The 21,391-nt window shown below is 37.2% G+C and overlaps 1 protein-coding gene across 7 annotated transcripts in view; it reads right to left on the reverse strand.

The window, feature by feature from the left end:
• ST6GALNAC3 (ST6 N-acetylgalactosaminide alpha-2,6-sialyltransferase 3) overlaps positions 1 to 21,391 on the reverse strand; it is a 556,201-nt gene that overhangs the window by 54,510 nt on the left and 480,300 nt on the right. The window contains exon 4 of one of the 7 annotated variants that reach the window (XM_054452454.2): positions 22 to 377. The exons of 5 other annotated variants lie outside the window; for them this stretch is intronic. In XM_054452454.2, the coding sequence (XP_054308429.1) occupies positions 359 to 377 (19 nt within the window). In that variant the 3' untranslated portion in view covers positions 22 to 358. Of the gene's footprint in view, positions 1 to 21; positions 383 to 21,391 lie in introns of those variants that run through there. One more of the 7 variants, XM_054452464.2, reaches the window with a different exon arrangement.

Consider the following 21,391-nt stretch of genomic DNA (forward strand, 5'->3'; position numbering starts at 1 on the left):
CAGAGAAACAGGAAGAACAAGTTTTGCTTTGATAAGATTTAATAAAGACAAATTGAATAAAACAAAAACTGATCAAAACAGAGAGACAACATTTAAAAATATTTACATACCAACATACCACAATTTTCCTTCCTTTTTAAAAACTGTAACCATCATACTTGAATAATTATGCAGCAAGTCTACAAAGGGAAAGAACTTTACATAAAGCCACAATCTTAATCTTTGAACCACTGACATGGGTATTTGTTTTGTCTTGCTTAGTTTTGTTTGTTTGTTTGTTTCTTTCTTTCTTTCTTTTATTCCTTCCTTCCTTTTGTGGTGGGGCAGGACATGTATGTGGTGGTTGCTGTTCAATCAATCAACACTGCATGGTCACTCTGTACTGGATATCATGGGAATGGAGAAGAAATGGCAGAAGAAAATTAGTTAGACATGCAAATCACTACTTTAGCTATGAGAACCCCCTCATTCCTTATACCTACTGTGAAAATGATTAATCAGGCTCCCCAGAGCTTTTCCTCTGGCATTTTTTCTGACATGTCATCTGTACTTTCCAAAATTATTATACAACTTTTATGAAACTAAGTCTACAAGACAGGCTCTAAGGTGTAACTGATGTCTCTTTTGTAAGCAAGAGAAATTTGCACAGCCTGTGTCTCAGAGGGCTAATATTTCAGCTCTTCTTGGGGTGTTATTACCTGCATGTGTCTGGCTTCTATAGCACTAGACTGCCAAGATTCCTTGGTCTAACTGCAATAGGGGAAAAGCTATCATCAATTATGGATTGGGAGCAAACAATTAACTTTGCAGGAAGCAATTCAAATGAAAGCCAAATTGCATTTTGGACATTTTGTAACATCAAAACTTCAGTTTATCAGGACATACAAAAACACTTCATTTTCCACAGTGTCTATGGGTGCCATTAAATTCTATCCTTTGGCCTTTCTCTGTGTCTCTGTTAAGAATAAAAACACTATCATGGAGGCAAACACCCATTGCCAATAACTAATAACTAATTGCCAATAGCTAATCATCCTGTTTTCCTCTGTATCTGAGAGTCTCTAGGGGAGGAGCAGAGAAATTTTCGAGCAGAGTTGCCTAAGGTTTCCCTAGCTGGCCCTGACTGCACTGGCCACCTGTTCCCTGTTTAGAGAAACCATCCTTTCCCTCCCCAACCTTCTGTTCCTTGTCTCAGACTAATGATGATATATGGGGTGCCGTGTTCCTCCTAATTATGAAAATTGCTTTCTATTGGTTCCAAGATTTTTATTTGATATCTTCTCAGAATCTTGGCTAGCCTCTGTGCCTTGGGGCCCTTAAGTAAAATTAGATCTTAGAGCCCCCATATGGGATCTGACACACAGCTTTTAACCAGGAGCTCTTATTTTTAAAAAAAAGAAAATATGGTTCTTCATAGAAAAGATGCTAGTTCTCTACCATAAACTACACTACACCACCAAGTCTGGGCTTCCATATCTGAAGAAAAGCTTCCAGACCCTGATGCCCAAATACCATCATTGGTAAATACACCATTTCACCTTTTCCCTATGGATTCCCTTCAGTATGTTGCTCCTGTAAAATTGGGGGCCTTACCCAAGTTTGTGGACTTACCACCATCTCCCCAACTCCTCATATAAGAAACTTGAGAGTTAGTCTTGATGCATTCACTACTCTCATATTTAGTTACCATCAAATCACCTTCCTCAATATCTTCTAAAGCAGTCTACTCCAATCCACCCACACTCTACTATTTTATTTGAGGATCTCAGGATTTCTTACATTTAGTACTAATGATTGTGTCTGATACAGTGTGAGTGCTCAATGCATGTTTGGTGAATAAATCAATGATGTAATTAATGAATAAAATCTGTTTTCTTTTGATTGGCCACTAAGGGCATAAGAGGATAGGACACCAGCTTTCAGATTCCATTGGAAATCACAAGATCGAGGGAAAACTCAGTTGTTTTATTTTTAGAAAGAAACTTAGTATGTTTGTGATAGATGTTGGAAAGGAACTTAAGAATGATTATCTTTTCATTGATGATTAAAATGGATTTCCATTTCCTCTGCATATAAAGGTGAACTGTTGCTATGGCTCAAACCAACACATTTCATCACTGGCTTCTCCAAGACAACATGTTCTGCATGTTAGAGTCTCTTCTCAGCTATAAAAATGAATATTTTGGCTGCTTCAAACTGCAATTCCATATTCAGAGTTTCTACTAAAATAACTCAACTATTCAGGTACCTTTGACCTAGGGAAGACAGAGCTTAGGTCAACTTCTTTGCCTTAGCATGGGGCTTGAGGAAGACTACACATGGAGGGAGGGCCACCTTCTCAAATAGCCAAGTGAGTTAATCAACTCTGCTGACAAATGAGTGGCAGATCAAAGCCACATCCCCTAACAACCCGTTTTTCCATATGCTACTGGTGCTCTTTGATACAAACTATTATTTTCTTCATCAGTTTTATGGAAGCCTTTAACACCTGAGACCCTTTCAGGGCTCTTTCTGGCAGTTTGAACTTTGAAACTTGGAAAAGAAATATCCCCAGGCTTCAACTCCACTGCCTGAGATAGTTCCCAGAGATTTGCACACACTTTCAGCAGAAGAAACTATGGGCCCTTGAATTTCAGATTAATATAAGGAAGATCATTTTGAAAATTGGAGCTAGTGGTTGGTAGAATGGGCTGCTTCAGGAAGTAGAGAGCTTTTTGTGCCTGAAGATTTCAAAAAGAGGTTGATAATTACTGCTTAATGTATCAGGGAGAGGATTCAGCCATGGGAGCAGGAGTGTAGTATAGATAATAGAAATAGAGAAGGTAGACCGTTTAAATTCATCTCTGAGATTCTATGGTCCTAATAGATTCTACTTAAGTGGTGATAAATTCTACGTGCAGACTTAAATAATTGTCAAAAGGCTATAAAATATCTAGAAATAAGGCTTATAAGACTGTCTCATTTTATATAAGCCATTATTTTAGATACACAGTTTAGATAAAAATTCCTGATTTTGAATTTAACACATCATCACTCAAAACTGTGCCATATACCAGGTCCTTAAAGTGTTTATTTAAATAATCTGGCTACTTTGTATTGAAATGCCAAGTTTCGTACTGGGTATTTCTACTCTCTCTCTTCCATTTTCCATCGATTATAACTTTCACAAAGGCATTTTGCATTATTCATTGCAGTATTTCTAGTATCTAAACAGTCTTTAGCACATAGTAGGTGTTCAATGAATATTTATTGAATTTTGAATATTTTCTTATCCATAAGATTGGATGAAAAAGACAAAATTATCTATCCAGAGCAAATATTTTCCTTGCATCCTTCTCTACTGTCCCTACCAACCCCACTCCTACCCACACTGGCTCCAAGGACTCAAAGAACCAGACCATTCACTACTTCCTGGAAGTACAAGGCCAGAGGATAAAAATTAAAATATTAACAGTATTTATATCTGCATAAAAAACTCACAAATGTGTTTATTTTTTATTTATGCTTTTCCATTTTTCATATTTATTTTTAAAATGAAATGTTATTACACCTATGAGACCAAAAAAAGGAGAGGAAAGGGGGAAGATACTACCTTGGCTACATGTTCATTCAAATTGGACCAACATCTCTATAAGCATGGAATCAAAAGGACATTTTTCCTTTTTCCTGTGTAGGTGTAACACAAAAAATGTGAGCTAGGCCACATAGTCACACTAAGTTCTGAGCAGAGAAGGAACTAAGCACTCAGGTTCCCTGTATCAGGGCAGGGGATTGCTCCCTACTGTGCAATTCACACACAGACCCTGCTCCCTCAGAAATAAGAACACCACTCTGGGTATTGGGATGCTTGCTGCCATATGCCAATCAACAATGAGATTTGTTATGTGGAAGGAGGAGGCAGGAGATGCAATGATCCTGGCCTGTCAGCAGGTTTATATCGCTATGACATTTCAGCAAGTGACTGGATGCTTGTAAGAGGACCCGAAAGGTAGTTCCACTTGCCAGCACTGGTAATCGCTTAAAAAGTGTCTGTAGAAATCAGCAGGCGCCTTGTATGCCCCCTGGAAAAGACATGGCTAAGTGACTTCTGAGGTCTGTTCAGCACTGCCTTCAGCACAAATACAACTAAAATGATTAAGCCTATTTCCCCACGACTCCCCTGGCAACTCACTTCTAATCTCACCACATCGATCACCAGGAAAAGATTATCTACTTCTACAAAACTTTTAGTTAACTTTCTGGGCTATGGTCTGACATCAGCAAAGCTTCTCTTTAACTGATAAGACAAGCAATTTCATTTTCGTCCTTAGTGAGTTTAAGGTATTAAGACGCTACCTAAAATTCTTCAGAATGGTATCTTCTTGTCTCCTTGACAAACTGTGAGACTAACAATACTTTTGACAAGCTGAAAAATTTCTTAGCTGCCTGCTGTCTCCGCAACAAATTTCCTTCATCAACTAATTCACTAATTTGGGCCTTCTTGAGAACTCAGCTAATTTGTAAGAACAGGTGTCTTATTCCATAAGTGTTCAATAAAGATTCACACATGATTACACATACAGCATTGCCTTAAAAACAAATGAAGAAATGTGTGTATTTATGGAGAAGCTAAAGAGACAGACAAGAGATTCTTTAGTAGCTAACTGTGTGCATCTGGTGATCTGGCAAAATTCTTCCCAGAAACTGGTGGGGGAAGGAAGCAGAAGTAGGTGACATAAGGATATAAAGTCCTGGTCACATGGACAATTAACTATTCTTGGGGAAGCTACCAAGAGGTTATAGATATGAAACAAACAAAAAACTACCAATCACGCTTCACTCTTATTTTTTCTCTATTCTTATGTTTACCTGGCCTTGAGTTTATTCAGTCATGCAACATTTATTGAGCATTTAATAGCACTTAATATGTGTCAGGCACTGCTTCATTTGCCTAAGTTAACTATATTCTCTTATTAGAAAAGAGGAAAGGATATGTTATGTGGTTAAGAAAATAAATTAGATGCTGTGACATTACTAGGATAGGCAGGAAAAAAGACAGTTCATGTAAAGAATATAAAGCCAATCATTCCCCCATTTGCCTGGACATAAAATATCAAAAAAAAGAGGAAAAAAAAGGAATGATAGCAACAATTCTGAATGACGTTTTTGTCAAATTTAAGGAATTGGCTAATTATTTTTCCATGAGGAATATTTAACTTGTTTAAGAAAAAATGCCTAACATCAGAGAAAGCTAGAAGATACAAAGTGATGCTATCATGATGTATTTTTCTCAAAAGGGCAATAATTATTTGATAAGATGATTGCTATAAGAGAGCACAGGAAAATTCACCCTTTTTTCTTAATAGGGTATTAAATTTTAAAATTTCTAAATTTTCTTAATTAAGAATTAAGGATTTGTGTGCATAAATCACTACCTTACAAACCATTGGAACCCAATAGTACAAAGTACAGTGAGTACCACAATAATTTTGAGTTAACATGTACATACCAAGATGATAATAAATTCAATCACTCTTTATATATGATAAGCAAAGAACAGCAACTCGACTCACTCAGGCATAGGGAACCTTTCTTTCCCACTCATAATCCTAGTTATTCTTCAATTATTTGATCCAGGAAAAAGTATTTGCATTTATAATATAAGATAGTAAATACTTCTGGTGCGCAGAAGGTTTAAAATAAAGGTTAACTGAGGTGAAGAATTCAACACAGTTCCCTAACAAAACATGCTTTCTAGAAGAAAGAGGATCTGTTTCCTACAGTCTGTGATAAACTCATGGCTGTGAAAATATTTCAACTGGCACAAGGATTACTGTCTCTTAAAAGTGTGGAAGTTGCCTTTTTAAAAAAAGTAGGTGGATACAGAGGTAGCTCACATTTTTTGGTCCAAGAGTTCCAGCTAAGGTCTAGAAACAGTGAGGGACCACTGAGAGATTTTAATCAAGAGCATGACATTGGAACTGAATATTGTAGGAAGCCATACGAGAAGCAGGGATAATATTTCAGAAGATAATCTTTGTAATTCACTGAAGAAATGACAATTAAAAGGCATTATGAATGGGAAGACACACACAGATAGGAGATAGAATAGATAATATCTGGTGTAAAATTAAATGCAAAAGATACCTGGATAACTGAGATTCTAGCTTTAGGCCTGGATAGAAGCCTCATCCATTACCAACATTAGGAAAATAAGTCAAAGAGCAATTTTGAGAGAGGAAAGGAGGGGCTAATTTTGGACAGTTTGAGGTTTTAGTTGTCTAAAAGGGTACTGAAGTAGAGACATCTAGAAGAGCACTGATATTTGAGTCTCAGCAGGCTGGGAATATGAACAGAGAAGAGGCACCTAAGGACATGGGCCTGTATGAAATCATTGAGCGATTAAAGGAGAGTACCAAGAAAAAAGTCCTTGGAGAGAACGATATTTCTGGGTGAAAAAGGAGATCCAAGAAAGGAAATGAAGAAAGAACAACCAGAGTGGTGTCTCCCAAGGCAAGAGAAGAGAACACTTTGACAAGGAGATATGTCAAATGCTCTAGAAAAATGAGTAAAAACAAACGCAAAAAAAGCACCCATAAGCCTTAGCAACATAAGATGTCATTGACAAGTTTATTCATGTGGTAGTATAAAGAATCAACTGTTTGAGTTAGAAGTAAGTGAAAATTTAGGGAGAAAGACATTGAAGGTACATACTTCTTTTAAGTAGTTTCCTATGAAGTATAGAACAGTTTTATCATAGTAAATAGAGGAAGGTATGAGATTGGAAAAATTTTTAAAAAGAAAAGATCGATTGAATTAAGCAACTGCACATGCTGCATGGAGTACAGAGAAATTACTGAAGATCTAAGAGAAAGAAAGGAAAGAGGAGAGGGAGAGAGAAAAGGAAGAAGAGAGGGAAGGAAGAAAAATAAGCATCTTTGGTCTGAGGGCAGAATATCCAAAGCACTGGTGAAGAATTGCCCATTACCATACATACATTTTTAACAACATTCCATAAAGGTTGATATTTTATAAAGATATTCCATAAAGGTTTAAATGTCTTCTTGATTTAAGATGGTCATTATTAGCTCAACAAACATGAGTGCACACTATTCAGAAATGGCTGGATTAACTATCTAAATTAGATCCATTATTTCCATAGTTCAGAGTATAGCTCAGCCCTTCTTTAGCTTTGCTGCTTCATTACAGAAAATGGATTAGCTTCACACCTAGCCTCAGATGGAAAATGATCAGAGATTTAGACGGCCTTGACATGGATGAGATGTCATGTAATTTGATTTTTGAAGAGAAAAATAGATGGTAGAAACTGATTTCCTTAATTTTATGAACATCAAATCCAAGAACATAGGAGTTTCATGGCTTAAAAAAATGTCTGATGCTAATGGCACAAGTGATAAAATATGGGTCTAATCAAAATGACTCAGTATTGAATAGTAAGCCCTGCAGCACCCAATTACTCAGTGCTATTTCTAGTGAGAAATATGATATTTGGAGGTATAAACTAACCTGCAGCCATAAGAAATATATATGGTGAGAATCAGCAGGAAGAAATTCCCTAAATGCTGTCCTACGAGATCTTAATTGTAGTCCTATTAGGAGAGTTAATTACTGGGAGTGTGTTATTTTCAAGCAATCAGATTTTTACATTCAGACAGCACTTCTACTAAAGTTGACTTGCTAATAAAGTTTCATCTGCAACCAGTATTAACACGATTTTATTTTGAACGTGTCACTTTGATTTGCCTAGGCGTCTTGTTTTGATTTGCCTTGGCCGATTTTGCAGTAGTACAAACAAAGAATTTTCTTTAGTTCTCTCAGCTCACACGAGGTTAATATGGCAGCCCCTGTACTTAGTTAAATAAGTGACCTGCCATGCCTCTATTAATTCATTTCTGCCAAGCTGAAATCCATTTCAGACTGGAATGTTCTCTCCTCCTTGAATTTACTGAACGTATTTTGTACCAATACAACAAAATATGTCTTGGAAAGAAAACATAATTAGAAAATAGAGAAACCAGCAGGGTTTTTTGTATTGTTTTGTTTTTGTTGCTTTCCCTTCAAACAAGTGTATGTTTGGGCAGCAAAGACAGCAGTATATGGCCCTTCATTCATTTCCCTAGAGAATAGTGGATCAACTGCTGAAAAAGGAGTTATGTTTATTCTGCAAAATGCATATCAGATCCTTTGACAAGCAGTACTCATTAAGGTCTGTTTTGTACGCCATTCGGTATGCCTGGGATGCTTCTACAGACAAGCCATCCCCTGGGGCAGTTTAACCACATTTATTCTTCTCAATTTTCCCCTAGGTTTCTAACTACAAAAGGAAAAAAAAAAATTAAATTAACAAAATCCATTTGGAAAATGAATCTTGTTTAATGGGTTCCAGGAAATGTCTAGTGCCGACATGAATGCAACTAGCATTTCCACTTACACCCAGAATGACTTTGCTTTGATACATGAGCAGAAACACTCTTGGCAAACCTGGGATTTGAGGCCACAGCTCATTAATGCACCTGGACACGAAGCACTGTACTGCGTGTCTGTGTTTCTACTGTGCCTTTCATTTCAGTGCCTCCTCTCTATGAGTAGAACCTGTCTGTTATTGTTTGGTTGGGTAAAAACTGCTCATGTACGTGGAGAATGGTTGTGTGTGTTGAAGTAGGTGTTAATCCATGCATTGGTTTAATGTAGTCGGGCTCCCGTAGAGATTCCAAATTACAATTCGACTACACAGGGTTTATAGACAACTTTCATGCTGGGAGAGAGATGGTCTGCAAAGAGTGCCAGGAACAAAGTGCATACATGACATGGAAGCGGGCTTGGGAACAAATCTTTCTGAACATTTCTGTAGATAGGCTTTGGTGTGTTAGAGCAATGTGAAATGCTTAACATGCGGGTCAGTTCAATTACTGGAAGAGATGTGCAGGTGTCCAGGAAAGAGCACCAGACTGCAGTTAGAAGGGTAGGGTTCTAATCATGCCTCTGCTGTGTACTTGTGGTCTGTTCTTCGGCAAGCCACTAGACCTCTCTAAGCCTTACAAATAGGGTGTAATAGTACCTGCTTCAAAGCGTGGAATGATACAAGATGGAATGATGTAGTAGACAAGGAACTGGCTAATGCCCCCGGTGAGTTAACTGGGCATTCTGCTAGGCACTGGGAATATGAAAGAATAAGATATGATTCCCATCTTAAGTTTAAAGAGTTTTCTTCTTTTCTTTAATTTTTAAAGCCTCTTCTCTCATGTCATAAGAAATCAACATAGCAATAATCTTATTTTTAACATACAGATGCAACTACTGAAGCACAGAGATAAATAATTATTTGCTCAGGGCAAATATATATATGCATTAGAGCACCTATGGTCCTGACACTGACTTGAAAATTCCAAGCTTGAGAATTTAGGAAGGCAGGTCCTCCCTTATCACATTCTACAAAATGATTACAAATGTCCAAACCCACTCTGGATGGCCTGAAGAATTTTCAAGGTAAATAACTGCAATGCACTGTAGGTTCTTGGGAAGCACAATATAAGGACTCACAAGAGATCTCTATTTCTCATAAGTACCAGTATGATTTGATTTAGGCTGTTCAAAGGATATCTCTGAAATACCAAGGGAATTAAAACCACAATATTATTAACTACTTTCACATTTGGATATTATTGCATCTGGTGAAGTGGCTGCATAGTGGTGGAGCTTTTCAATGTTTTATTGCATAAAAGGAAAGAAAATATGACACTTTATAACACTGTTTTGTTAGTTTTAGTACGTCATTTAGAAATAGTCTTTCATGTTGCTTGAGTTTTTCCAGTAAAACGTCATAAGTAAATAACAACTGGTAGTCCTCCCTTTTTCTTTGATTATTGTTCTCTTGTGGTACCTTACTTTGCCAGTTATATCAAAAGTAAGGGTGTGATTGCTCTCATGAATATGCATAATTTCAGAGCCTATACCAGCTTGCATAGTATATTAAACCTGATATTGAAATTCCGATCAGATGTATTATGATACTGTGCAACATCAAAACCAAGAATAAGAGGGTCTCATGGCTTTAAAATCATATTGAATTTGATCCAGGCATTTGCTAAAAAAAGATTACAAAAATACTCTTTTGCTTTCCACATATAGAACAGGAAAATATTAACATCCTTTTTTTTCTCTCTCCCTTCTTTTCTGTCCTAGCTTCCTCCCTCCTTCCCTGTCCTCATTCTTTTTTCTTCATTCCTTTCCTTCATTCAACAACTATCTATTAAGGATAGGATGGCCAACTGTTTGGAATTCACTGGGACAAAGTGAATCACAAGGATGTGGAATTTTCAATGGTAAAATGGAGAAATTTCCAAGAGAACTGGGAGGAACTGGGTATAATAATTGAGAACGTATTTTGTGCCAGGTATTATTCTAGGTGCTGAACATTCAGCAATGAATAAAGCAAACCCCCTCTCATGTAATATATTTTCCAATGAAAAGAGGCAGGAGGCAGAAAAGAAATTATCACAATGTAAGTGCTAGAAAGAATTAATCCGGGCAAGAGAGAGTGATGGGTAAGGGCAGGAGACTTTATTTTATCTGGAGTGGTTCAACAAAGCCTTTCTGGTTAGGTGACATTTGGCAGGATGTGGAGGAATTGATGGAGTGAGACACTGGGTAGCGCAGGGAAGAGGATCAGAGTCATTGGAAGGGCCTTGGGGGCAGGGCTGTGTTGGGAGGTCTGGAGGAATAAGAAGGAGGCAGTGTGGTTGGAGCAGAGGGACAGTGAAGATGCTGGAGGTAGGAGATGAGGAACCTGCAAGGCCATTGTAAAGAGTGTGAGCCTTTATTCCGAGTCCCATGGGAAGCCATTGAACAGTTACTTACATTTGGAAGGAAGATTTTGATTGCAGTGTAGATAATACACTGTAGAGAGGGAGAGTAGAAGCAGAGAGACTAGTTCAGAGGTTCTTGCCACAGTCCATCTATTATTGGGATATTTTAATATAAGTTACTCTTTACCTGCTAGTTGTTCAGTTCCTTTTGAAAGCTATTATATATATTAGCCCACACCTGACATACTGTCACATTTTAGGGTAGAATCTGAGAAATACTTGCTGGTTGATGTCCGTCTGTGCTCCAAGGATCCATATGGCACCTGCCATTCACTGTTACCTAATCGTTACTAGCCAAAGATGTCCTCTTTTCTTTAAAAACAGAATCTTAGTTAATCAAAGATAAATATGTAGTTTACCGACTCGGTTCTAAGTGATATCAAAATATCAACCTATCACCTGAAACAATAACAAAAAATACAACACTGCTCACAATAAAAAATCTGAACAAAGGCTTTTTACTAATCTTATGATAGAGATAACAATTTTGAATTACGTGAATGTGCTTTCTTCTCCTGAATTTCTTTGTGCTCATCCCTATATTGTTCCAGGGGCATCTGTTTGCTGAGGGAAGATTAGCAGTGCAGGGTAGGACTGCAGCGGCAGGGGGAGAGTTGATAAACATCTTTGAATATCCACAGCTTTGGCACTGGAAACAAGACAATAGTTTTGAACAACTGGTTCTTTTAGAAATGAAACGAATCATCTAAAACCTGTTAACCTCAATTAACACATCAAGAACCAGGCCTGAAGCACAAATCTGGCATATCTGTGCTTTTTCTATAATGCAGGAAGGACACCTTTTCTTCCATGTCTACTGAGCTGGGAGGCTTAGTGACCCAGTAAGAAGGAGATGACTTCGAGGAAGCCCGTTCAAGAGAGGAAGAGAAAACGGAAGGACATGCTATTTTCCAGAGGAATTTTCCTGTGGGGAGAAATGAAGACATGGAATTTTCCTAGGGGAGAGAGAAGACACATCCTGTTGCCTCCTGGGGGAGGGGGACAACTGTGCTCTGGGAGGAGATCGCAGTGGTAGCTCCACCAAAGTAAAATGCCCTGAGGTTAGCTCTCCAAAATCTTTAACTCCTGTGTGGTGTAGAAGGTATCCAGGAGCTTCCTCTGCATTCTAGAAGTCAATAGCAGGAGGACAGTGTTTGCTGAGCTTTAAAGGGGTGTGTCCTCAGTTGTTGTCAGCATAGGCAGCCCCCTTAATGCTGACCTAATGGGAGCCCAGCAAAAGGCACAGGCACCCTCCATGAGGTCAGAGGGACACCTCCCGTTGGACACCAGACTGAGAGACATCCTCCCACCCTTGTACCCAGCAATCATCTTTGGAAACGGAAACAGGGAAGGGAAGAATTCTGAAAAGGGCAACAATTTTCTCACAGGGGAGCATTTTAAGTGGAATCAAAAATAAGAAACAGAATTAACAAGTTGAACTTTTTCTGCCACCTAGGAGGAAGGTAAAAATTCATCAAAATTAGATCAGTTTCAGAATAATAAAAATGCTGCCACACCTGTAATCCCAGCACTTTGGGAGCCCGAAGCGGGCGGATCTTGAGGTTAGGAGATCGAGACCATCCTGGCTAACGGTGAAACCCCGTCTCCACTAAAAATACAAAAAATTATCCGAGCAAGGTGGTGGGCCCCTATAGTCCCAGCTACTCGGGAGGCTGAGGCAGGAGAATGGCTTGAACCCGGGAGGCAGAGCTTGCAGTGAGCCGAGATAGAGCCACTGCACTCCACCCTGGGCAACAGAGCTAGACTCCATCTCAAAAAAAAAAAAAAAAAAAAAAAAAAATGCTGCATTCGACTTGCTTATTTGAGCCTGGTTTGCTGTCTTTTGATATCACCAATTTGGCATCACCAGTGAATCCACCACTAATTTAGCATTTAATCCTGAATCTGGCCTGGCTGTGAAGGTTGCAGTCATTTGCTGTGGGGTTCTTTTGAATTAAGTTCTCTTCAAGGGTGGATCTAGCTTGTGTGGCCTATATTACTGAAGGAAGTGAGAATCTTTAAGAAAAAATAAAATTACAAATACAAAGTAGGTTTAAAAGTAAATAGTTAGAATGAAAAAATAGATCACAACAAATTATTGAAGACTTGGTAATTCAGTTTCTTTTCTTCTATAATCTCTTTATCTCCCACTGGGTCCAAGCAAGGGAGAGGTCCTGACACAAGCTTCACCAGCTTTGTATTGTATCTCAGGTACTCAGTTTATTCCAATAGATCATCCTGTTTTCCACAAAAACCAATGCTGCAAGATTAAGTCTACAGTCTAACTAGGAGCAAACTAGTAGGTCAGAAGAACACAGCCTACTGTCTTGGCATGATTGTCTTTGTTGGAGAAAGGGGGACGTGGTCAAGTTCATAAGCTCACTCTTGTACCTCTTGTCTACTTCTTGGCATCCCTTTCCCTTCCCTGGACTTGGGATACTTAATGGATCCTTCTTGTACATAATGGGGGAAATGATAACTAATCTCTACTGCTAAAGGTATTAGGAACATTCACTGCCTATTAGCCAAAGTAGCTTTAGAGGGGCAGAAGGGAGAAAGAACCTACACTGAGCACTCTCATATATGCTAGGCTAATAACTATTCTATGGGCTTTACTTGATTTTTCTATGGAGAAAGACTTTTTGCTTCATATATTTTCATAATAAAATCAAACAAAACATATATTGAATAGCTAAACAACACAGTTTTCTCCGCTGGGTAAATTAAGACAATATATGTGAAGTACTTTGTAACTGTACCATGATAATTTAATGTAAAATAACTTTATTATTGTTATTGTTGTTTTTATTTCTACTTTTTTGGAGCATAAGAGTTCAATTGGGTTCTAAATACCTGACTTTGCCATCAGGGTGCTGCTGATTTGAAATTCCAAGTATTATCTTACTTTGAGGATTACTGACGAAAATTGTATGGGTGAAAAGAGCAACATTTTAAAGAAAGTGTCAGAAGCAATGAGCATGACTTCTTGGGATACCTCCCGATTTTCCAGATAGAAGACACATCAGGCACCTGCCTCTCCCAGTTTGTCCCTTTGTTAGCACTTGGAAAGTGAGGCAGATTTCAAAATAGATACAACGCAGATTTAATTTCACCTCTGGCTCAAGGCCTAACATCCTTTTCTCCCCTTACCCAGGTCTCTGTCTGCCTTGGTTAGTGGGAGGGTTGCTAAAGAAGATTGAAAACTGATTGATTTCCCATTCTGATACAGCTATAGTGCCAGTTGTATTATTCTTTAGTGGTGTTAGTTAAATATTTAGTGGAATCTTAAGTGAAAAATTCTGTGTAATGTAAATATATTGTTAGGTTGTCTGAAAGGGTCACGTTTCAATTAAACTGAATGACAGGAGTGTGGATAGTACCTCCTCAGGATTCCAGAAAGATGCCATCAGTAAAAGCCCCACATAGCAATGGGGTTCCTATGCCTTCCTTCTATGTGCAACCCAAATGTATTAATATTCGTGACGAGAAAGCTGGTCTGACACCACATGAGGGCTTGGTCTCTTCATCTACCTATCTGATGAACAGTTTCGATTTTTCAAAAATTCTAACTTGAGAATTGTCTCTCTGACCTTTATTGTACAAATATTGATACAGTCTATAATCTCCAACAGATCTGGATCATCTATTAAACAAATGTTTTCAAACATTATCATAGTAATATATTTACTCTTACAAGGCACAATGAAAGACAATGGGTAGATGTTGCAGACAAGCACATTTTGCCTCAAATAGTAAAAATAATTTAAATGATTCTCCACATAGGCAGGCCAACTCAGGAGGTGGTGGACAGACGTTTGGCTCTGGGTGTTTTTAAATAAAGTGAGGTTTCTACCCATCAGAGACAGTAGCTCTCAAGTGGGTGAAAGTGGCTATCAAGTGGGTGTTGATGATGTAGAGAGACAGTGTGCATAGTTACCACCACATCATCCTGCATTTGTTCCCACTATATCATTCCCATTGCCACTATGCTAGTTCAAGCCCTGCTTTTAATTTTCCTGAACTATGTAAACATTGTCTTTGCTTATATCCTTGTCTATCATCTCAGCTTCTTACATCCTGTCCTCCACTGTGACACTTAGTGATCCTCCCCCGACTTTTTAAAGAGTTTTATTGTGATAAAACATACCATATAATTCACACATTTAAAGTGAGTTCAGTGCATTTTGTTATATTCACTGCATTGTGCATTAATCACCACAATCTAATTTTAGAACATTTTCATCACCCCAAGGAGAAACACTGTCCCCATTTATGGTCATTTCTTATTCCTGCTCCTACTCCCTTGTCCCAGCCCCAGGAAACAACTAAACTACTATCTCCATAGATGTGCTTATTCTGGCCATTCCATATAAATAGAATTATATAATATTTGGTCTTTTGTGACTAGCTTGCTTCACTTAGAATGGTTCCAAGAGTCATACATGTTGTACCATGTATCTGTATTTTTAACTGCTGAATAATATTAGATTATATGGCTCTCATACATTTTTTAATCCATTAATCAGTTGACAGACATGTAGGTTTCTTCCACTCTTTGATTGTAAAAATAATGCTGCTTTGAAAATGCATGTAAAAGTGTTTGTGTGGATGTGTTTTTATTTTTCTCAGAGTGAAATTACTGAATCATAAGTGGCCTCTATGTCCAACATTTTAAGGAACTGCTAGACTGTGTTTCAAAACTGCTGTGCCATTTTGATTCCCTATCAGCAGTGTATGAGGATTCCAGTTTCTCCATCTTTGCCAATGATTTTTATTAGCTATCATTTTGGCAGTAGTCATCAAGTGGGTGTGAAGTGGTATCTCATTGTGGTTTGATTTGCATTTTTCAGATTTCTAATGGTGTTGAGCATCTTTTCATGTATTTATTGGCCATTTATATATCTTCTTTGGGGAGATGTCTACTAAAATCATTAGACAAATTTTTAAATTACATTGTAATAATTATTTATATATTCTAGATATGAGTCCTTTATCTGATATATAATTTGCAAATATATTCTCCCATTCTGTGAGTTGATTTTCCATTGTCTTTTTAAAACACTCACAACTAAACTATTACTGACTATAGTACCCTATTGGGCTATCAAACACCATTTCTTATTCATTCTTTGTATTTTTTTTTGTACCTGTTAAACATCCCCACTTCCCCACAACCCTCCCGCTATCCTTCCTAGCCTCTGGTAACCATCGTTCTACTCTCTATCTCCATGAATTCTATTCCTTTGGTTTCTAGATCCCACAAATAAGTGAAAGAACAGGCAATATTTGTCTTTCTGTGCTTGAGTTATTTTACTTAGCATAATGACCTCCAGTTCCATCCATGTTGCTGCAAATGACAGGATCTCCTGTTTTTAAATGGCTAAACAGTACTCTATTGTGTATAAGTACCACATTTTCTTTATCCATTCATCTGTTGATGGACACTTAGGTTGCTTCCAAGTTTTGGCTTCCAAATTTTGGCTTCCAAGTTCTTGCTGCAACAAACGGGAATGCAGATATCTCTTTGATTTACTGATTTCCTTTCTTTTGGTTATATACCCAGCAGTGGGATTGCTGGATCATATAGTAACTCTATATTTAGTTTTTTGAGGAACATTCAAACTGTTCTCCACAGTGATTGTACTAATTTACATTCCCACCAACAGTGTGCGAGGGTTTCCTTTCCTCCACATCTTCACCAGTGTTTTCAATTGCCTGTCTTTTGGTTACAAGCCATTTTAAGTGGGGTGAGATGATAACTCATTGTAGTTTTGAGTTTCACTTTTCTGATGATCAGTGATGTTGAGCACTACTTCATATGCCTGTTTGCCATTTGTATGTCTTCTTTTGAGAAATATCTATTCAAATATTTTGCCCATTTTTTAATTGGATTATTAGATTTTTTCCTATGGAGTTGTTTCAGCTCCTTATATATTCTGGTTGTTAATCTCTTGTCAGATGGGTAGTTTGTAAGTATTTTCTCCCATTCTGTGGGTTGTCGCTTCACTTCATTAATTGTTTCTTTTGCTGTGCAGAGCTTTTTAACTTGAGGTGATCCCATTTGTCCATTTTTGCTTTGGTGGCCTCTACTTTTGGGGTATCTCAATAAAATTTCGCCCAAATCAACGTCCTGAAGAGTTTCTCCAATGTTTCCTTATAGTGGTTTTATAGTTTGAGGTCTTAGACTTAAGTCTTAAATCCATTTTGATTTGATTTTTGTATATGGTGAGAGATAGGGGCTCTAGTTTTATTCTTCTGCATATGGATATCCAGTTTTCCCAGCATCATTTATTGAAGAGATGGTCTTTTCCCCAGTGCATGATCTTGGTTCTCCTCTGTCAAAAATGAGTTCACTTTAGGTGCATGGATTTGTTTCTGGGTTCTCTATGCTTTATTGGAGCTCCATTGTACGTCATTTGCTTCTTTTCCCTTGCTGCTTTTAGGATGATCTTTATGCTATCCTTGACCTTTGGGAGTTTGATTGTTAAATGCCCTGAGACATTATTAAATGTGTCACAGTTGCTGTGATTTCCCTCTTGCCAGCACACAGTAGCATTCTCCACCATGCTCTCACTGCTGGGGGATGGGAGAGAGGCGGCATCAACAATTCAAGGCTGTTTTTCCTGCCTTTTCAGTGCCTCTTGCATTGATATGAAGTTAAAACCAGGTACTGTGTACTGTGAATGCTCACCTGAGTTTTGGTTCTTATGAAGGTGTTTTATTCTGTGTACATAGTTGTTAAATTAATCTCCTTGTGTGAGGGATGATCAGTGGAGACTCCTACTCCACCTTGCTCCACCCCACGTCCTGATTTTTCATTTTCTTGATGGTATCCTTTGAAGGACAAAGGTTTTTAATTTTGATAAAGTTTAACGTATCTATTGTTCTTTATTGTTGTTGCTTATGCTTCTGATTTCAAATGTAAAAAGTAATTGCCTACTCCATGATCATGGAAATTTACTCTTCTGTTTTCCTGTAGGAGTTTTATATCCTCCATTTAAGTCTATAATTTACTTCGTTAATTTTGGAGGGTTGTGTGAGGTATGGGTTCAACTTCATTCTTTTGCATTTGCATGTGCAGTTGTCCTAACGTCATTTGTTGGAAGGATGATTTGTCTTACACATAAGTCTAAAGATTCATTGCACTTAATATTCAAAATTCTTCAGTAGCTTCCAGTCATCTATCAAGGTGGTTTCTAGATTTGGCCTTCTTGAACCAGCAAAGTAAAATTAACAATTTTGGGAGACTTACCAAGGGTTACAAACTTTTTATTACTCCAAGTAAAGAGAGAAAAAGGAAAAAGATATATTATCTATGCATTTTCTCTATTATTTAATAAGATATTTTTCATATATAGTCACACACCAGGAAGGAAAATACTTTCAGAAGTCAAGTATTTAAGTAATTTTAGCTTTACTGAAAACTCAGCACATTGCCTCTTCTTTTTTCTTTTCTAAAATTTATTATTAAATAGTTGTGTATTTATAGGAAGTTGAAAATATAGTACAGAATGGTCCCACGTACTCTTTACCCAATTTTCCCCAAGAGCTATACCTGTATAACTATAGTAAAATATCAAATTCAGAACACTGGCATAGATAAATGTATCTATAACATTTTATGTCATTTTACTTCATTTTACTTTATTTTCAACTTTTATTTTAGGTTTACGGGTACATGTGCAGGTTTGTTACATGGGTAAATTGCAGCACTAAAGTTTGGTGTACAAATAATCCTGTTATTCAGGTAGTGAGCATAATACCCAGTAGGTAGTTTTTCAGCCCTTGCTCCCCTCCCATTCTCCCTACTCTAGGGGTCCCCAGTGCCCAGTGTCTATTGTTCTCTTCCATATGTCCATGTATACTCAATGTTTAGCTCCCACTTATAAGTGAGAACATGTGGCATTTGATTTTCTGTTCCTGAGTTAAATTGATTAGGACTATGGGCTCCAGCTGCATCCATGTTGCTGCAAAGGGCAAGATTTCATTATTTTTTATGGCTGTTTAGTATTCCATGGTGCATATGTACATTTTCTTTATCCAGCCCACTGTTGATAGGCATCTAGGTTAATTCCCAGTCTTTGCTATTGTGAATAGTGCTGTGATGAACGTATGAGTGCAGGTGTCATTTGGTAGAACAATTTACTTTCCTTTGGGTATATACCCAGTAATAGGATTGCTGAGTTGAAAGGTAATTCTGTTTTAAAAATTATTTCAGAAATCTTCAAACTGCTTTCCACAGTGGCTGAACTAATTTACATTCCTTCTAACAGTGTATAAGTGTTCCCTTTTCTCCACAACTTCTCCAGTGTTGGCTACTTTTTGTCTTTGTAGTAATAGCCATTCTGACTGTTGTGAGGTGGTGTCTCATCGTAGTTTTGTTTTTGGGGAAATATTTATCATAGTTTGTCATTTGGGAACCACCATAGCTCCCTCTTACTAACATATTTCATCTTTTGTATTCTTCCTCTTATGTAACTTTATGATGCAGTCATACTGAAAATGTATGATTTATTTTCTTTTGTTCTTCTGCTTTTGGCTGGAATGACTCCACCCATTCCCATTCTGCAAATGGAAGAAATATACATATAAAGTCTAATACAACATAAATGTTATATTGCATCCCTAATGGGATGCAGAGGCTATTCGTAGGAGTGGAAGGGTTAGTTTCCAGCCTATCTAATCTACTTTTCTTTGGAGAGAGAGGTAGAATAACTAATGTGGAAACCTAAGATAAATCTTGACATCACTATTTATAAACTATGGCAAGACAACCTTTCTTAGACTCATATTTATTAGCTGAAAATTGGAGTATTTGTTCCATAAGGCTACCACGGGGATTAAACACTAAGACATATAAATTCACCACTGCAGAATTTAGATGCATGGTAGGTAATCAGTAAATATTATTTGCCTCCTCTCAGATCTTTACCTGTGGTTTACAATCCTGATGGAACATTAGTTTTGCCTGGAGAGTTTGGAGAAGCCCACATCCCAATTTCCCATTGATGAGTTAATCCTAAAATTCATACGGAAATTCAAGGGACCCAGCATAGCCAGAAGCAATCCTATGAAAGGATAAAAAAGTTGGAGGATTCAGACTTTCTGATTTCAAAATTCGCTACAAAGTTATGGTTATCAAAACTGCATGCAGTGGAAGAAGGAGATACATGAAGATCAATGGAATAAACTTAAGAGTCCCAAAATAAGAATATATATCTATGATCAATTTTTTTACAAGACTGCTAAGACAATTCAATGGTGAGGGTGTGGGGGGGTAATTTTTTCAACATCTGGTTCTGAGATAACTGTATATTCACATGCAAAAAAGTGAAGTTAGACACCTTCCTCACACCATTCACAAAATTAAACTCAAAATATATAATAGACCTAAGCATAAGAGCTAAAATTCTACTACTCTCAAAAGAAAATGTAGGAGTAAATACTCCTTACTTTGGATTAGGCAAGCCTTTTTAAATACAACACTAAATGCATAAGTGACAAAAGAAAAAAACAGATAAATTGGATTTATCAAAATTAAAAACATTTGTATTCAAAGCACACTGGCAAGAAAGTGAAAAGATAGCCCACAAGGTGAGAGAAAATATTTGCACATCATACATATAATTAAGGATGTGCATGTAGAATACATAAAGAATTTTTAGAGCTCAATAAGAAAAAGATAAATAACCCAATTAAAAATTGTCAAAGGATTTGAAGAAACATTTCTCCAAAGAAGAGATATAGTCAACAAGTACAGGAAAAGATGCTCAACATCATTAACCAACAAGGAAATGCAACCAAAACCATAATGAAATAAACCTATGATCATGGCTACTATCAGAATGATAGATAATAACAAGGGTTGGCTAAGATATGGAGAAATCAGAACCCTCATAAACTGTTGGTAGAAATGTAAACTGGTACAGCTACTCTAAAAAATAGTCTGGTAGTTCCTGAAAACGTTGAATATAGAGTTAGTATAAGAACCAGCAATTCCACTCATAGGCAGGTATTTATCCAAAAAAAAAAAAAAAAACTTATTTTCACACCAAAACTTGTAGATGAATGTTGATAGCAGCATTATTCATAATGGCCAAAAAGTGACAACCCAAATGTCCATGAACTGAGAAATTAATTAATAAAATGTATGTGTATATGTCCATAGAATAAAATATTATTCAGCCATAAAAATCATGAAGTACAGATACATACTAAGGCATGGATGAAACTGGAAAATAGTATGCTTAATGAAAGAAGCTGGACACAAAAGGCCACATATTGTATGATTCCATTTGTATGGAGTATCCAGAATAGGCAAATCTATAGAGACAGCAGGTTAGTGGCTGCTTACAGCTGGGGTTATTAGGAGGACTGGGGAGTAGACTGCTAATGGGTATAGTTCCATTTTGAGGTGATAAAAATGTTCTAAAATTGGTTGCAGTGATGGTTGCACAACTCTGAATATACTAAAAAACACAGGATCATATGCCTTAAATGGGTGAATTGTATGGTATATGAATAAT

Source organism: Pongo pygmaeus, chromosome 1 (genome assembly GCF_028885625.2).
Source record: "Pongo pygmaeus isolate AG05252 chromosome 1, NHGRI_mPonPyg2-v2.0_pri, whole genome shotgun sequence".
Lineage (NCBI taxonomy): Eukaryota > Metazoa > Chordata > Mammalia > Primates > Hominidae > Pongo > Pongo pygmaeus.